The sequence below is a fragment of the Pieris napi genome, chromosome 5, assembly GCF_905475465.1.
Source record: "Pieris napi chromosome 5, ilPieNapi1.2, whole genome shotgun sequence".
Classification (NCBI taxonomy): Eukaryota; Metazoa; Arthropoda; class Insecta; order Lepidoptera; family Pieridae; genus Pieris; species Pieris napi.
In genome coordinates, this window is record NC_062238.1 from 2,017,246 (window position 1) to 2,036,244 (window position 18,999).

Genomic DNA, 18,999 nt, shown 5'->3' on the forward strand with positions numbered 1-18,999 from the left:
CTACACACGGCCCTAAAATCGGAGGCAATATCGGGTAAGTGGTGGGGAACCCTACATTGCCTCGTGTGTAGGCAAATCGTAGACTAATTCAATTGTCCCGATGCCAATGATTTTAGGGCCGTGTGTAGACGCTTTTACATTATTTTTCTATTCCATAATATGGAAATCTACTAATAAATAATAATTACGATAGCAATACTGACACTATCCAATTTAAATATATATTTTAATAATAGTTCTTTTATTATCTTAGCGCAGATCGTTTTAGGATCGCCCAATACAAACCCTAAATACCACCCGAACCCATTTCCCAGTTACCAAGTACTGGCGTAGGAAATCTATTTCCTCATTGAAAATGCTTTAATATTAAAATTTTTGATCTACATAACTTGAAGATCGCTTTTCACTTCAATTCTAAAAGATATCAAGTCTTTAGCGGTTTTCCTAGATGGCGGGTGATTGTGTTCGTTTTTCATATGAACAATGACATGATCGTTTGTCATGATGGATGATAAGCAGCCTCTGTTGGTATGGGTGGAGCATTGCCACCTTCGAATGAGAACGCCATAGTTGTCCTTTGTGTGCTTCAGGGAATATCTGTACCCACTGTAGACAACAATAGGATTGCCACGCTTGGAGTGTATCATATATGCTGCAATAAATTTACACGTAACATTATTATAAGTTAGAACCTAAGTTAAGCTTTGAGGATTTTTTTGTTTTGGTTATTTACTCTAGGATGAGTACGCTTTCTAAGAACAGTCCGAAACTTCGGGTTTGTAGCAGTAAAGATCATTAGAATTCACGGGATTTAAAAGTTATATGTTATTCTGGTCAGATTCAGTTTTTCGAACAAAAATCGTATTAATTATATAAGTAATTAAATTACATACTGGTAATTAAAATATAGATTTTATTCTTAAATTTTCCTTGTAAATGCGCTGATGTAGTAGAACTACAGCATTACTAAACTGTTCTGTGGTTAAAGTCTGTTTATTGTACTGATTTTTTGTATCTTATTATCAGGGTAAAATTTATAGTGGATTTTATATCATGGAAATTAAAACAAAAATTATGAAATCAATTTTTTATTTAATTATACATCAACTTTACAATTATAGAATTATACTAATATTACAGTTTAATTACAAATATATAATTGAAGTTCTGTTTTACACTATTTTAATTGTTAATATAACTTTTTGCTTTGTTTATGGCATACAGACTAGGCCTTTACCTGAAGGTTTTACATATAAATATACATTTATGTGCAACACAACATAATAGCGTCATATGTGTATATACCATTATTATTTTTATACACCTCGGACTAGGGTGGTATCAGGGGCGGTCATAACTCACAACTCCAAGGCCATGTGAGAGATGTGCACGTTTCCACCTCGGATATCAAATGGTACTAGTGAAATTTTAGCATATTTTTACTGAAAATTGCGGGATTTTCTAATACGTGATTATGGTTATCAGTTGCTGATGATGAAAGTTTACCATCTATAGTATACAGAGAAGCTTTACAACCACTATTCCTCTTCCGGCACGACCAACGCACTTTGGTCTTCCCTTCTAAAGTCTTTTTAGAATGAACTGTATAGAATGCACCATCCATTAATAGCAGCAGGTGTCCATTTGTTTTCGTAAAGATTTCGACTTTTCCTTAAAATAATCGAAATAATTATTAAGTGTTCTGGCGTGCGATTCTGTAACTCCTAATAGTAAGTAGTAAGTTTCTGTAAGCCTAATAATAAAACTAAATTTGATGAACAATAAATTACAAGATTTACTCCTTACTCCTTATTAGAATGCCAAATCATAAAATGACTGCTTCACGACTGATTTGAGCGCGACCGCCGCTGCGAAAACCGCTGTGTGACTTCGAAAAGTGAGTTACAGAATCGCAAGGCTGGTCTGTCGTATCTGTGTAAATCGTGGGGCTGATTTAGTTTTATTATTAGGTTTGTTTGCAAGAGAACGTGTCAAGCACTCTTCACACACACTGCCATTAAAAGCGAAACGCTTTAGTTTGATAGAGCGAATATAGGTTATCAAATGATATTCACATGTTCTGTAAAACAATACGCAAACAGTTCTCAAGGCACCTACGTGAATCTTGCAATATAAAAAGGGATTTCTTTTCTATTTCCCATCATTCGATCAGCTGTTTTCAATCCTCCATCTGCCTTTCTGTTATCGGTTTAAAATGTCCAAACTGGTTATTGTATTTTTGATTCTATGTGGTGAGATTTTATATACAAAATGATATTTAACATAAAATATTGAACAAAGTTTTAATTTGATTTTAAGTGAATGAGTTCGATGCACTAAATATACACATTTGCATATTTCTAACATGGGAATTTTAAAGTCAAATTGATTTCCACAAATTTATTATGTTTAGTATATAAAGTTTAAATGAAACTGAAATAAGTAAAAATAGAAAATTTTCCATACATCACAAAAATAATCTTTATAAGTAATTAATTAGTGAAACCTTTTAATAGTGGTGACCATGTGGGCGGTGGCTCTAAATTGCCAGTCCTGTGGTGACGAGTGCGCACCAGCCTGCGGTACTAGATACTTTAGAACTTGCTGCTTCAACTACTTAAGAAGGAAGAGGGGGTTTAATGCCAAGGTAAGTTATATATATTATATACGTTTGCTGTTTCATATTCCTAATCATTTGCCGGTTCAGTTTTCTGATAGTTTTAATATATACTATAGAGGCATATAGTACGTTTATGAGGGGCTATTCTTTATATTTCACTAAACTTCTAAACCAATTTTGATGACTGATATAAATTGCACATAACTGATGTATTCTTGTGAGACACTAGGAACATCGCATAATCATTGGTCTTAATATTCTGAATAAGTTATATCTCGGCTTTTATGCCACTAATTGCGGCAAGTGAGCAGTGTCGGCTAGTGGCTTCAGCGTGCGACTCTTATCCCTGAGTTCGTAGGTTCGATCCCCGGCTGTGCGTGCACCAATGAACTTTATGTGTGGGCATTTAACATTCGCTTCCGAAATTCGAAAACGGCTTGCCTTAGATTAAAAACGTCGACGGCGTATGTCAGGCACAGGAGGCAGCTCACCTACTTGCCTATTAGATTGATAAATGATCATGAAACAGATACAGAAATCATATCAGTAATCAATAATATAATATTTAGATTTGTTGCGGCAAGTATTTATTCAGTTAAACAGACTATATGGCGCTGAGGGACTTCGACTAATTTATAAATAAAAGTTATTTTGTTTACAGATGTATTCTCATAACCGCAATGATCTTCCTCAAATACTCCTCGAGGACACCTGGAGCCAAGATCCAATCGATATCTACGATTCCATATAAACTTAATCTCTCTATATAAAATACAAGTGAAAACAAAAAACAACAATTATTGTAAATAAAACGGATCAATAAATTTTAAATATTTAATTGTGTTTTATTTACGTAAATATTTGGAATAAAAAAAAAACTACAGTAATTCCGAATAGTATATATTAAACAGCCATTATTTAAATATAATGTTGTTCCATGATAGATATTACAATACCGTCTTTTGTTAGTGGGACTATCACACATTTAAAAGGTTCTAACAAACTAAACTTTTAATCCTTAGTTTTGTCTAATGATAATCAAGCATTTTTTTTAATGATTATGTTGTGTGTAATTAAAATATATTTAATCTCTCTCATATTATAACAAATTACGCCTCCTCCGTATTAAGTTTATGACTTAAATGTTGAGTCATGTGTATGATAGCCCGTTATATGATATATAATTTCGTCTTTATCCATGTATATTCGTGACTTGCATCCACGACAGTGATGGGTGGAACAGCGCCAAATTGTGTAACCTGTCTTCAACGTGGTCTTCAATGAATAGGTGTATCCTCGGTGCATTATTAGTGGGTTACCCTTTTGAGATGTTATGTAATGAAAATCTGAAATAAAACAATTGTAATTCTATAATGAGGTCCGTGTGATAATTTTAAACAAAAGACGATGGAGTGTTTCGTTTGATTGTCATTGGTCAAACCGATTGCGTGTTTGTTATTAGATTACATGTGTTGACCAATAAGAATCTAACTATTATATGGGCCCTACAAGAAAACAAATATTCTCTAGTTGTGGAGCGTATTCAGAATACATTTACACGAGATTAATATTATGGAGTGTACCCATTTTGCCTAGTAATGTAGCTATCCAAAATAGAATCCCAAAATAGATCCGCGAGGAACTCCTCTGTCGAGAAGGCCCAAAGACGATGAAACACGGATCCCATCACTTCCCAAAAGACACACCCTCTGATATCGATGCTCGAGATAACTACTAAACCACGAAGTAGATATGTCAAACCCATAGAAACGCAGCTTAGAAATAGGAAGAGGAAGATTGATACATGCAAAAGCTCTAGGGAAGTCAAGAAGAGCGAGGACGGATTGCCTTCGTCTTGAGCTAAGATCAAGTTATCCACTACATCAAGCAATGCAGTAGTGGTACTGCGGAGTTTTCTAAACCTGACTGAAATGCAGGTAGTATGTTACAGGCCTAGCAATGCTTGATGACTTGGTTGTAAACTACTCGTTCCAGGATCTTTGAAAGGCCCTCCTTCCTCCATACCTTTGAATGCTGAGAATGCTGATCGGTCTTAAATCTTTGAGTTCTATTGGATTTTGTATTTTAGGAATTGGCCGAACAAGGGCTATCTTCCATTGTGATGGAAAGGTGTAGGTTAAAAGAGATTTGTTTATTATGGCTGTTATAATCTTTAGAGTATAAGGAAGCGTTAAAATAAACATATCCCTATTAATTCCGTCAGCGCTCTGTGCATTCGTCTAGATGTCCAAAATAAGCTTTCCGACGTAATGCTCTAACAGGTTCGAAAGTAAAAGTTCGTTCGCTGAATCGATTGTCATCAAAGTATGCGAGATCGGAAGGGTTTACAATATTATCTCCTGGGATATCTAAGAAATGCTTATCCATCTCATCAGCATCACATAGGTACCAGGGTAGATCAGTACGTGCAAAGTCAGGGAAGATATTCTTTTTTAGATTTTTCCAAAGTAACTTAGTTTTTTTTATTATGAATAATGTTGTAGTCGAAGAAAGCAATTAACCAATCTTTTTAATTGTTTATACGATTCAAGATGAACATCCAGGCTAGTTCTGCGGAACTTTTGATGTTCAACATTTTACAACTCCATCATATGCCGGACATTACTGGTAAGCCACGGGTATGATGACTTTTTACCACACTTGACATAGAAACCAACGCCACCCCCTTGCTACGAACGTCAGGGGACCGGGGCCTTTGGCGAAAAGTGTATCCTGGTATTGTCGGTGCACGAGCCTCCTGCCCATCCCTAAGCCAAGTCTCGTTGATTGCAAAGAGATATCCGGCAGATGGCGATCAAATATGACACGCAATTCATCATGCCGGGTGCCCAACGATAAAAAAAACCTATAAGTAAGTTTTCATGCTCGTTCAAGTTACTTGATATAAAAAAAATAAAATATGCAATAAATAAATAACTCCCCCGCAGTAATAACTATGAAAACCCAAATTTGATATATAATTATAAGAAAGAAATAAGATAGAAAATTTGTACATGGAGGTGTTTTCAGAAGCTGAATAAATTGTTACATAAATGTAAGATTCTGGGATGCACAATAGTAAAAACATATACATAAACAATATTTTAAATAAATTAATAATATTTAGGCTATGTGGTGTAGGCCCTAGGTACTGAATATATAAATATGTAAATGTAAGTAAATTAGGCTATGACTTAAGTATATAAGTTTATGCATACCAAAAAACCAATAAATCAAGTTGAATACAACCACAACAGACACATCTTTACCAGAAACAATTACCGATGGCAAAGTTTAGACAGTATACAATATTAAATAAAAGAAAGACACACTAGCATTAATCCTAGCCACATCTATCAGATACTTTAGGGATACTCCCAAGCACACGTAGAATGTCGGCTTCAGTACGAAATAAATTTATCTTAGTGGTTTCTGTCTGCCTAGCACAACAGCAAACACATGACCCTCCTTCGTCCAAACAAATCTCCAACGGTGTTCCTTGCATTTCTCTCGTAGCTTACCATAAAGTAAGCGATTGGCCTTTGTTAACCCCTCATTGATATAAATCGGCTTCGGGGTGTGTGATGGAAGGCCAAAATCAGCTGTTGATAAGTTACGTGTTTAAACAGCCATAATTTTAATATAATGTTGTTCAATGAGAGATATTACCATACGTCTTTGGTTAGTGGGACTATCACACATTTATAAGGTTCTAACAAACCAAACTGGGATTAGTTTGTTATTTTATTAAATACTTATAATTATATATTAATTATTAGTTTTGTCTAAGATATCTGCTCTTGCTAATGCTCTTTTTATAATTATAAAGTTCACAAAAAAAGAGTGCGACTTTACATGAATTACAGTCTGTTCTAGCCTATACAATAATTATGTAATATTATGTTGACTGAATTTTCTACAATACTAGTGAATAGCTTAAACTAAGGTAATGTTCATTAACAGTCTTAGTGTTCTATAATGTTTTGACACTATGTTCGTGTGTCCGAGATTTCGCACTCGCACTTATATTTTCTACACTAGAATTAGTTCTCTTTAGGCGTTTTATTCCTGTTGTATCAAGAAGTTTATTGCCTCAGCATTCACATGGCTATGTAGCCTGTTTAAGTGAGTTAAGGCAAACCGTACCGCCGTCTTTAGGAAGATCCTTGTGGATACTTTCATTTTTAATATACCATGGTGCAATGGCAATGTCCCGAAGAACCCTGTTCTGAAACCTTTATGTCTTCACTGTCAAGAACAACTCTTAGCTCTTGTTTGTGTTTAAGAAGGCCATAATTTTTAGAATATTGGTAATTTTTGGGCATTAAATGTAGCATTTTTATTGCTTATATTATTTTGTTCTAAAAGACATATTCTTTTGTGGATAGCTTCTTAGCAGTTAAGTATTAGGTCCAGTTTTGTATCTTTGTTATCGTTTTGTTCCGACTTTTTTGACTTCAATACCAATTCCGCATGCGTAGGACTGGTCTGGTTACTAACAGATGTGCTCTCTGTTTGCTTGGGTTGCACCACTGGCTTGTGTTGACCTGTTTGGCTAGATTTATGTAATTTACTGGTTACCGTTGGTTTGATATGTTTATTATTTTTAATTGCTTGCATTTCTTTTGCAACGGTACACCCTCTGTAGCTTGCAGGATGTGTTCCTCCGCAGTGTAAGCACATCGGTTATTATTTAAAGGCTTCAAGCAGTCTTTTGTTAAGTGTTTACCTGTGCACTTCACACACCTGGCTTCTTTTGCACAGTAGGTTTGAGTATGCCCATACGCTTGGCACTGTTTATACTGCGGTATAAGCTTGCTGGATTTTAAGGGATGAACTTCCACTCCTAGTTTGTATATTGAGCGGCTCCTTTTTTGGGTAGCTTATTTCATCAACAACGTTAATAATTTTTAACACTGTTTTAAATCATTCATTATACGGTCAGGTTCACATGTAGAGTGCAACTTTTTGCCATGACGCGTATTGGTCTCTTTTGCTTATTCTCATAGGAATGCCATAGTTTGTTTCGTGACAGTATTTCAATAAGTTTTCTATATGTTTCGCCATCAGCAGCGATTATTTCACCACTGGCCATTTGTAATTTTTATAGAAAAATGGTTATTTTCAATCTCTTTTGACAAAAGGTCATAAATGTCTTGATAGTTTTTTTATTTCACCTATTATTATTGGAGGTGGTTTATGTAAGTTTAGTTTTCTTACAGTGGATTTTGCTTCTGCCACTTTGGGCGACAGATTTAATTTCCTTTTCTACCTGGATTTTACACGTATCCACTCCGTTTCTCTCGCTAACTCTTCCTCATCTGTACTATAATGAGCGCTTATGAGGCGTCGGGGAGAGTTTATTGGGACTTGATTAATGTCCGGTTCAGCAGTTCTTTGAGTTATTAATTTTTTAGATCCTGTTTCAATTCTTCTCTGTAGATCTTGAACAATATTTTCTGATTTTGTTCTCAATTCATGCTCTTCACTGAATTTTTTATATAAAAAATGTTATTTTTCCGTCAATGTAATATTATTTGGTGATTCCATGGTATAAGTATGTATTGTATCTATTATTGATATTGTGTAACAAGCCTTAGCTGTTTTACAACAACTTACTTAATTTTATGATTATGTTGGGTGTAATTAAAATATATTTAATCCCTCTGATATTTTTGCAGAATTATTACAAGTAGACCATACCATAGTCATTTGAATAAAAAAAAATTGCGCCTCCTCCGTATTAAGTTTCTGACTTAAATATTGGGTCATGTGTATGAAAGCCCTTCATACGATATATAATTTCGTCTTTATCCATGAATATTCTTGACTTGCATCCACGACAGTGATGGGTGGAACAGCGCCAAATTGTGTTACCTGACTTCAACGTGGTCCACAATGAATAGGTATATCCTCGCTGCATTATTAGTGGGTAGCCCCTTTGAGATGTAACGTATTGAAAACCTGAAATAAAACAATTGTTCTATAATGAGGTCCTTGTGATAATTTTAAACAAAAGTCGATGGAGTGTTTCGTTTGATTATCATTGGTAAAACCGATTGCGTGTTTGTGATTGGATTACACGTGTTGACCAATTAGAAACGAACTAATATACGGGCCGTACTACACGTACGTAATACGTAATACGTGTACGTAATGTACGGACCCACAAGAAATAAAAATGGAGGAGCGTATTCAGAATAAATTTACGAGATATATTTACATGAGGTTATATGGAGTGTACCCATTTTACCCAGTAACGTATCCAACTTTGTTTGTCTTGGGTAGGTATGGTTGGATACAACAAGTTAGAGGTAAGGAGGGACCTTACTATCACTTTATATTTTTTTAAGTTCCTTAGAGGTAAAATAAATAATGCGGAATTGTTGGAGAGCCTGGGGCTGCGTGTGCCCATTGGAGAAGCACCATTTATGCGTGTCTTGCGCACCCTAAATATTATTGTTGGTGAGACGGAATTGCATTATTTATAATTAGTTATAAAAAGTTGTAGGTTTTAAGTTTTTACTTGTTTTGTTTATATTATGTTTTTAGTTTAGTTTTCTATTCTATTAGTATTTTGTTACTGTAAAAATAGGAAACAAGGAAAATAAATACATAAATAATATAGACCTAAAATGCTCTTTTAGAAAATGATTTATGTTTAGAAGTTACGAAAACAGAACGGCTAAGGACTGAGTATCGACTGCATCTGCTCCCGCTTGGTATAGTTAACCTTCTCTCTTTCAACTCCCGATTTCCTAGCGTAGTAGAAAGACAAAGGTTAGCAATATAGCATACATACTAAGGATATAACAGAACGTATAGCCTTTGGCTAAACTTGCCTTCGGTAAAGTATAAGTATGTATAAATAAATATATTAGCGATATTAATAAGCCGCTTGATAAAAAATCATACATTATTTTGGTACATAGTTCTAAACTAAATCTATTACAAAACCAAAGCCATCTCTATATTTATATCGTGGATATTATAACACAACCCAATTTGTTTATATATAAAAAAAACACATTAAATATAGTAAAAATGCTTACTGTTTTAATGCGAATTTATGTGTGAAATCTGCTAAAATTAATTGCTAATCCTTACTTGTATGAGTCTGTATTACCTGTAAAAGAAAAACACTTATTACCTACCTTGTTAACTTAAATTACTATAGTTCTAGTGCCATTACTTTTACGTATTACGATTTACACAATACATACTTTATACATTACATATAACTTATAAACAGGTACAACTATAAACCTTAAATACAGTGTTAATTCCTTGTAAGATCACTAATTTGTCGTTGCCAGATTTGTTGTGCATGTAATGTAGGTTCTTTCTATATACACAACTATAGTTAAATTATATACAATTTATACCTTAAGTTAACTTTACTGGATAACCTAAATCTTCCTTTCTTCAACTCGAAGTGTTCATTAGTCTTCATCACAGCATCAAAGGCAGAGCACAATTTGATATATCTGGCTTTTATCTGGGGAATAATAATTCATTTGAAGGCAGTAGCTAAAATATTTGACAGATCAGTATTCACAATTTGACTTTGTATATTTGTATGCCCATGGTAATCTTTTTTTATATTGACAAATGAAAGCTATATGTATTATGTGTATTGTTATATATGTAAGTTCCGATCTGTAGTCCTTGTAATCTGGAAGAAATATTATAATGTGGATACGTTCAAAGAATATAGGAAATGAAAATTTAGAATTAATTAAACATTTTCTTGTGACGTTCATAAGTGTACTATATGAATAAAGTTACTTTGAGTTAGAGTTTGAACGTATACAAATAACATATGTATATTTTACAGAAAATTATAACAACTCTCAAATACATACACACACACACACACATTCACGCATACTCATACGACTTGTGTTCCAAAAATAGTTTTAGTGTTACAAACCCTAAAACTATTTTTTCTTTCTTAAAAAATACTATTTTAAACATGTACCACTGACTAATTGTTATGTAGTTACCCACAACACATTGGTACCCTAGTGATGGGACTAGCGATACATTTAGTCACAACCTATTCGTCATTAATAAAGATTTTATTATTATTATATATACTATGAGGAAGAATATGCCAACGGGATTTTACATTTTACAAACTGCATTATTACTTATATAATATACCCCTTCCGGAAATAAGTATGTACCAGGAAGTATAGTGGCTTGACAAATACCATTAAATTGTATGACATTATGTGTGGCAGAATATGCGAACTTTAGATTGAACCATCATAACATTTTTGTACGATATTCTTGAAAATAATAATAATAATAATATTTATAATATTCATAAAAATATTTATTTCAACAAGTAACACAAAGTTTAGGGAATCTTATAATATTCATAAAAGCTTCGAACTATTCCGTATATATTACAGTAAATGAAGGCGATAAAATACTTTTATTAACAAAATTAATCAAAATGAGCGATAACTAAATAATATAAATTAAAATTTAATTAAACATAACTTCTCATTTCCTTCGCTTCCTAAGCTTAACGATTATATTTAAAATCTTGCCATTTGCAATTTACTAGGAGTGTTCAATAAAAAGTGATAATGAGTATATGATATACAGTAAGCTTTTATTTAATGTTTCCCTCCGTATTCCGAATTTCATATTTCTACATCGTGTAACTTTTAAAAGCTAAAATCCTTTAAAAAGATATCTTCCTGATCCCAACTGCGTCATCATCAACAGATGTATAGCCCCTGAGAGCCTTTAACCGCGTAAATAAGTAATTACCACTAGGAGCTAGGTCCGACGAATATGGAAGATGTTCCATTAATTCGATGCCTTAATTTGTTTCTTGAATGCAATTCGCAACTCGCACTCGATGGGATCACCTAAAATTTCTTCCGAGCTGGAGGTGACGGTCTCTTCTATGTCATGGGTTGTTTTTTCAGTTATAAATCGGTAAAGATTTTGTAACAAACCCAAACAGCTTTGTGAAATTCTCAGTCCCGTTTGTTTCGCGTCAGAAAGCATTCTAGGTTTCCCATGCACTGAACCTTTTTTATACCAAAAAAGTTGGGTATGGACATTTACTTTAGTAAACTAAATTTCTTCTACTATAAAACAAAACACACGACGATCCGCCAAGACCATGTTTTCAACTTCTTTAATCGTTAGATCAGTCACTACTCATGTAGGACATTCCGTTCTGGGTTCGTTGTTAATGGAAATGCTTCCTCGCTTGACCTCATTTGCCAGCTCCTTGATTTACTAGCTCCGTAGTAACATTATACAAGCAGAGATATTTTGTTACCGCGCGAATTACAATTTATCCATTTTTAAGAACACGTTTTGACACGACGCAAACAAATGACTTCTGTTTTTAAAAAACAAAAGAAAATTTATTGCTTTTTATTATTATTCTATTTGGCACTATATAATATAATTTTCTAATTTTATTTTTATATCAAATATATAGTATTTACAATTTCTTAACATTACGTTGCTAATAATAAAAAATAATTGAAAATTAATAAAAAGAAAATTATTTAAAAAGTTTGGTCCCTGTGGCAGTGTACCTTTAACGCTGGCCACATTTCCTAGCTGTATTGCGATACTTATTCGTTGAGCGAGGGAAGCACCAGCTCTGAGGTCACCGGTACTATCTACCGGTCGCCAAATTAAATATTTAATTAGCGCCTTGAAATCCTTTTTTTTCTAAAGAAGGAGAATGTAATGTTAGGCATTGCCACTATTTATTGAACATCCCTCGTATGTGCCAAGATTCGGGATAGGAAGAATTATTATAAAGCATAATTATTTTAAGCTTGCGATTTTTAAGTAAATAAAAAAAAAGAAGAATAAAAAAATCTAACACTGCTTTCGATCAGAAATAACTAATTGGTTTCACGAAAATTGGTTCACATTTTGTATAAGACATCATTTCGTATCAAAAATCGGGGAGCAGAATGCATGTGATGTATGTTGGATCTAACTATCCTATTGTTCATATATGTAAATCGAGATTTACACTTCTTTCCAATAGAACACCTCCATATGGTAACTGTGTCCCTTTCAGAGGCCAAATAGTACGTGAATCCTTCCAAAATTGCGGTGACTCTCCCATTCTGTTTTCGCGTGAATCTAACTGAAAAAATAATATAAGTTAATTCACACCGTAGTGTGGTGAATGGATGGTGAACAATCCCTCAAATGTAAACGGAGGAACTTCGAGCCGTCTTACCACTGACTCACTCGAGCCTTAGCTGTCACCTGTCAGAATAATTTCGTTACTGCGTTTCCGGGTATGACGTCATAGCAATGATTGTAGCCTCTGCAGACGGAGTATCTTTGGTAAGTCCAATTGACCTCCTACTTTCATACAGGCTCTATTGAAATTACCCAAACCCTACGTAAGAAGATTGGCCATTAGGTGGTCCTCACATAACATCAACGAAGAACTGCTATTTACATTTTAATCATAGCTCAGATAACCCTATCATATGATTACCTTAGCGCCACGTTTTGTTTACAAAACGGAAACCACGAGATCCTAATAGAACCAAAACATAGTAAAAACATATTCCTTAAATGACTTGCTGGTAGAGATATAATGAAACAATTATACATATAATCAAATATTTTAATCTGTGACTCTAGTAACAAAATTAAGGATAAAATACGTTAATATAAAAGTCATTTAACACATTCAAAATTTAAAGTGTTGCCTAAATCCTTAAAGTCCAAGCAAAAACCGTTTGAGGTTGTCATAAAAACGTTTACTCTAAAGAATGGTTCACAATTTATAAAATTGATTCTCTTTTATCAAGTACCTCGGAGCTGCATGTTCGTGGTTTATATTAGCTTTAATTATCCTGTTCTTCACGTATGTGAACCGAGATTTACACTTGTTTCCATACGAACACCTCCAAGTCATACAATCCTTTTCTACATCAATTCTTTTGGCCATACAAAATGTGTATCCATCTAATACTGCGATATCCTTTCCGTTCGGTTTCTTACAAAATATTACTGAAAAAAAAAAGTACACTACTGTATCACCGAGTTTGGACTGGACTTCTGAAGGGTTAAACTTTGACCCTTAACAGCTATAAAGCACTTATATTGTTTACAAAGTCGTACTATGTTTTTTAATCAAGACTTATCAACAAAAGCCATACAAAATAAAGTCCACAGGAGAATGTTAAGTCAGGCTTCGCTACTAATAGTCAACTGGATAATACTTTTACTAACTCCATCTGATGTGAAGTGATACCGCCCCCATGGATACTTTCAATGCCAGAGGGCTCGCGAGTGCGTCGTCGGCCTTGTAGGACTTTGCTCTTTTCTTGAAGGACCCTAAGTGGTAATGGTTCGGATGCTGAACAGTCAATGAATGTCGGGTTACAGATTAGCTGAAATTATGATTTTATGAAAGTGATACAGTGAATACAAAACAATTATTAAGTTCACTACTTTATTAATAAATTAACACAAAATACAATAAGCGTCTCACGCACGCACGAGACGCCTCTTTAAGTCTTGGCATCAGATTTCTGAATCTGTTTCATGATAATTTTTTAAATCTAATAGGCTCATCGACTCTTTGGGTCTAAGACACGTTCCAGCAAATGTTAAATGCGCACATAGAAAGAAAGTCCATTGTTTCACAGCCGGGGATCGAACCTACGACCTCAGGTATAAGAGTCGCACGCTGAAGCCACTAGGCCAACACTGCTCGACAACCAATATAGATACTTAAAGTCTAAATTATAATAATAAACTTAAATAAACTCTGTAACACATACAAAAATAAAAGTTCACTAAGACTAGCTTTACGCATTGTTAGTAATTAATCCGATACTACATTACAGAAATATACTTTAAAGCAAAGTATTGAAACTCTTTATTACGCTCAATTTTTCTGAATGGTTAAAGATATCAATGATTATGTTCATTTCGGTGTTCAAAAATAGCACCGCCTAGTGTCTTAATTCTGACTTGGCATCCAGTATTCTTACAACACCAGGTTTCCAGGTTAGTTTTTTTTTCCACTAAATAAAATGAATATCTGCCAACTTTGAACCTTATATTGCTTGTCTTTTGGCCTGAAAATATTTGAAACATATACTGGTTGAAATGTAAAACTACAATGTGAAAAAAAGTCGCGTACTTTATAATATAACTAGATCGACCCCATGAACTTCGTATCGCCTACGACACAAATATAGTCAAACTTAATTCAAAATTTTTAAAACAAACCTATTAAAACTTACCTTTCAAGACAGTTATGAAAAACAAATTTCTGAAGGCATCATAAATATTTAACAACCAAGTGACAATTTTTATTTCTAATAAGACAAAAGACATCAAACATTTCCTAGCTAGGAACAGTTTTTATTTGAAAATTCAATTGTCGTTTTTAGTATTTTTCTTTACTTATTATTTATGTTTCCCACTGATTAAACCCTGAACTTCCATTAATATTTCAAGATCATAATTAGCCAGATCGGTCTGGCCAATCTCGAGTTGTAGTAACAGTTAATAATTAAAAGTGTAAAGAAAATTCATCAAATTCATCATCATCGCACACTTGAACCCAATATGAGTCCTTTAGTTTTTACCACACTCATAAATTGTAATTATACATTATCGTTTTCGACAATGTCCAATAACATAAGCTTAGATTTACGAACTCTTCAATAAGTCAAGTTAGTTTTTGATAATCCATACATATACGTCATTGTGTTTTCACTTTTCACCCACACAGACACTATCATTTGATAGCCTTTGTTTTGTCTCTTTCACTCTAGTGTCATTTTTTAATGCGATAACGAGAGCAAACATTCTCAACCAACCGAGCTTAAAAGTTAATATGGGAATAATTAAACAACCAAAACTGATGTAAACCTATGTAATGTTGACATAAGTATTCTTCAGTGACAATATTTCTCTTGAACTAATTTATTAATTAATAAAGATACTCAGAGTAGTTAATAAAATTATAAAGAAGTTTACAAAGACCTTAACAAAGTGTACATTTTGTTACTCATAATATATATATAATATAAATATGAATATATAAATGGTTATTGAATTTTAATTTTGGAGCGCCTCTGAGTATGGCTTTATATATCATTATCCTATTATTTGGATCACTTAAATCAATTATGCCTTAGGCATATTTCACAACCATCGAGGTAATTTAACGTAAATATCATTTGAATATATGCTGTTTATTTTAATTGTACTTAATGTTACATAAATCTATATTTTAATGTTAAACACTTTGCCTATATTATAAGAAGCTGCGAAATGCGAAAACAATATGTCGAATTATTGAATAGAATTTGTCAAATGCATAGTCATTCTCGTAGATTTTTATTCATCGACATGGTCAGCGCACGACGACAGCTTAACTCTATACACGGAATAATATTACAAATATTTTTCTGCATCATCAGTGATTATGTTTGTTGATATTTGTGACAATCTCCTTATCAACTGTCATTATTTCTGCTGTACATTTTAAGTTGCTATTGCAGCATATCCAATTGGTGACCACTCCCGTGTTACCTGATGCTTTCGCGAACCTATATCGGCCGACTTGTATAATAGGCTGCCCATTTTTCGTTCTAAACTGTACCACTGAAATACAAAAAATTATATAAAGTCCCGAAAGCCTTGAATGGAGCAGATATTTCGTTTATAATAAATAATTCTCAAACTATCAAAGAACCTAAAATCGACAGGGTGTGTCCGGCACAGAAAGCGCGGCCTATAAATAAAAACTTGAACAGAAATCTATGTTAAAACATTTTAAAAATGGAACATACACTTTATTTATTTTAAGCATCTTAACTCGGAATTAGAAACAAATTTAAACGTAAGTTATTATATATATTAAGTTAATTATTAGATTCGCAAACCAAATGTTAGCCATCGTCGCACACATTTCACCACCAACACATGCCCAATGCCCATGCACAATATAGCGCCTCATAAATTTCAATACAATATTCTTGTTTCCGATAATGTCCAAATAGGTCAACTTCACTTGTATTATAATAGAAGTATAGTAAGAAAACTTATATTAGTAGCATTGTAAAGGTTACTAATATGAGTTTTCTTTCTGATACGTATCCAGACATTTATGCCTGACACCAGTCGTTGATTGTTGGGTCAAATAGTAGGTCATATTTAAAAGAGCGATTCTTCAAGTGACACAAGCCAGTATCACGATGCTCCTAAAAATATCCAACAAAAAGTTTCTTTACACTTGACTTACTGTTATGAATGATTATGTTCATTTCTTATTTCGTAGACCACATCTTCCATGGTGAAAACGCTGACCCTGCAGCCCAAATACTTTTTCGTGCACGTCCATCTAGATCTCAATCGAGTCCCATGGGCGTAGTTGAATCGATGAATGCCAAAAAACATTACTCTATTTCCATGATTCGTATCGCCGAATACGGGTGCTGAAAATAACCAGTTGCCGTTTTTTAAAAAAAATTTTTTTTTGGAATATAAGATACAGGTATCACTTATTCTACGTCATTAAATTTTAATCGGTAGACATCCCTACTCATCAAAGAAGACAGAGGGTGTAGGCCGAGAGGAAAAGTCGGTGTAAAAAATCTCGGTACTTTTTTAAAATAACAAATCATCATACAAAATGACAATGGCAAACAACACTTATTTTTTATTTATTTATAAAAACACTCCTGCCCTAACAGGCGACCCTAAATTGACAAGAGTGAACAAAAAGTGAATAACATTTACAGACGAAACAAAAAAGCAAACACAAAATTAATTAGGAAAAACAAAATTCCGTAATAAAAAATACAAGCAATTAACTAACTACTATAGGCACTAACAAATAATAGAACTTTTGCCAGTTCATTCAACGGACAATGAAAAAGGTCCGATAACCTATGTAAGTCGTTAACTAAATTAATACAAATATCGCAAATTAATAAGAAGTAGCCAGTCTAGCACTAGTCCCAGGCCCTTTTATCAACTAGATAATCGTTAACTTTATAGTAAGCCCTTTTTCATCGAATATATTCTTTACAAATTCTCCCGGATGATTTCTAAAAAGCTTCGTAAGAATTACGCGGGTTTTGAACCCAAGACCTCATGATCTATACGATTAGATCACTAGGCAAATAAATTAGATCCATTCGGTATATTATTAAGACTTTGAGGGAGAAAATCATTTACTCATTTTGTGATGTCTTTTTTCAATTATAATATTTATTATTATATAGTATATCGCTAGAGTCATAACATCACATTGATCTATATCTAAGATAATATATAATTAAATTACGGACTATCACTCATTGATGTTAAATAAGTGTGTAGCCACTTAAATAGGAAAGATAAATGAGGGAGTGTCCAATATGTGAGTGCCCTTACCTAAACAGGGATTTTTTACTACTAGGTCTGGACGGCTTGGAGTCTGCTCGACTCTGATAAATAGACACTAGGAAACATGATTTTATTTTGCTTGCAATTTTAAAAAGTTAAATACAATTTAATCAATCAATTATATAATATATACATGATCTCTGTAGAGATTACATAGCAATACATTGGTTTGTTTAGGCTGTTATAAATATATTAACCTAAAATTTAAACACATAAATAAGGAAATTATATCTCTTAAGATCTGTCGTGACACATTTTATCTGATACTAGCTGACCCGGCAAACGTTGTTTTGCCATGTATATTATTTCTAGGAAACATTTTTTTAGTTCAATAAAAATAACTATCTACTATAATAAAAATAGGGGTTGAATGTAGAGGGGTGAAAATTAAGGGTTGTATGTATTTATTAATGGCAAAAATTAAATAAAAACATTAAAATTTCGTCCAAAAAATAAAAATAAAATGTTAGGGGTGGACAACCCTTATCACTTAGGGGTATGAAAAATAGATAGTAGCCGATTCTCAGACCAGACTGAATATGCATGGTAACTAACATTGTGACACGAGAATTTTATACGTATAAGATGAAGTTCGAATAACAAACCGTTTAGAATTCGTTTTAAAGTTCGGGTGAGATCAGAAACGAAACGGAAGTCTCTTACACAGTTTCACCTTGAACAATTCGGCTGTGAATTTGAGCTGCCTTTCTTTATAATTCAAACCACAAGAGGTAACAAAAACTCTTCACAAGCAAGCTACTAAATTATATGCTCGCATGATTATGCGTCTTACAAACTGTAAACTCATTAAAATATTGAATTAAACTAGCTTTGCATCCTTTCTTTATCCATTTACAGCGCCATGTCATTTTTCCGTGCATATTTTTAGCCGATTTCTTATGGTAATAATATCCTTTGTAGAAGAGTTTTACACCACGTCCCGTTCG

The 18,999-nt window shown here is 33.4% G+C and overlaps 1 protein-coding gene across 6 annotated transcripts in view; it reads right to left on the reverse strand.

Moving 5' to 3' along the window:
* LOC125049347 (protein tramtrack, beta isoform) overlaps positions 1 to 18,999 on the reverse strand; it is a 357,718-nt gene that overhangs the window by 51,910 nt on the left and 286,809 nt on the right. The window contains exon 5 of one of the 6 annotated variants that reach the window (XM_047648560.1): positions 3,507 to 3,966. The exons of the other annotated variants lie outside the window; for them this stretch is intronic. Within the exon in view, the coding sequence (XP_047504516.1) occupies positions 3,752 to 3,966 (215 nt within the window). The 3' untranslated portion in view covers positions 3,507 to 3,751. Of the gene's footprint in view, positions 1 to 3,506; positions 3,967 to 18,999 lie in introns of those variants that run through there. 6 annotated transcript variants of the gene reach the window in all.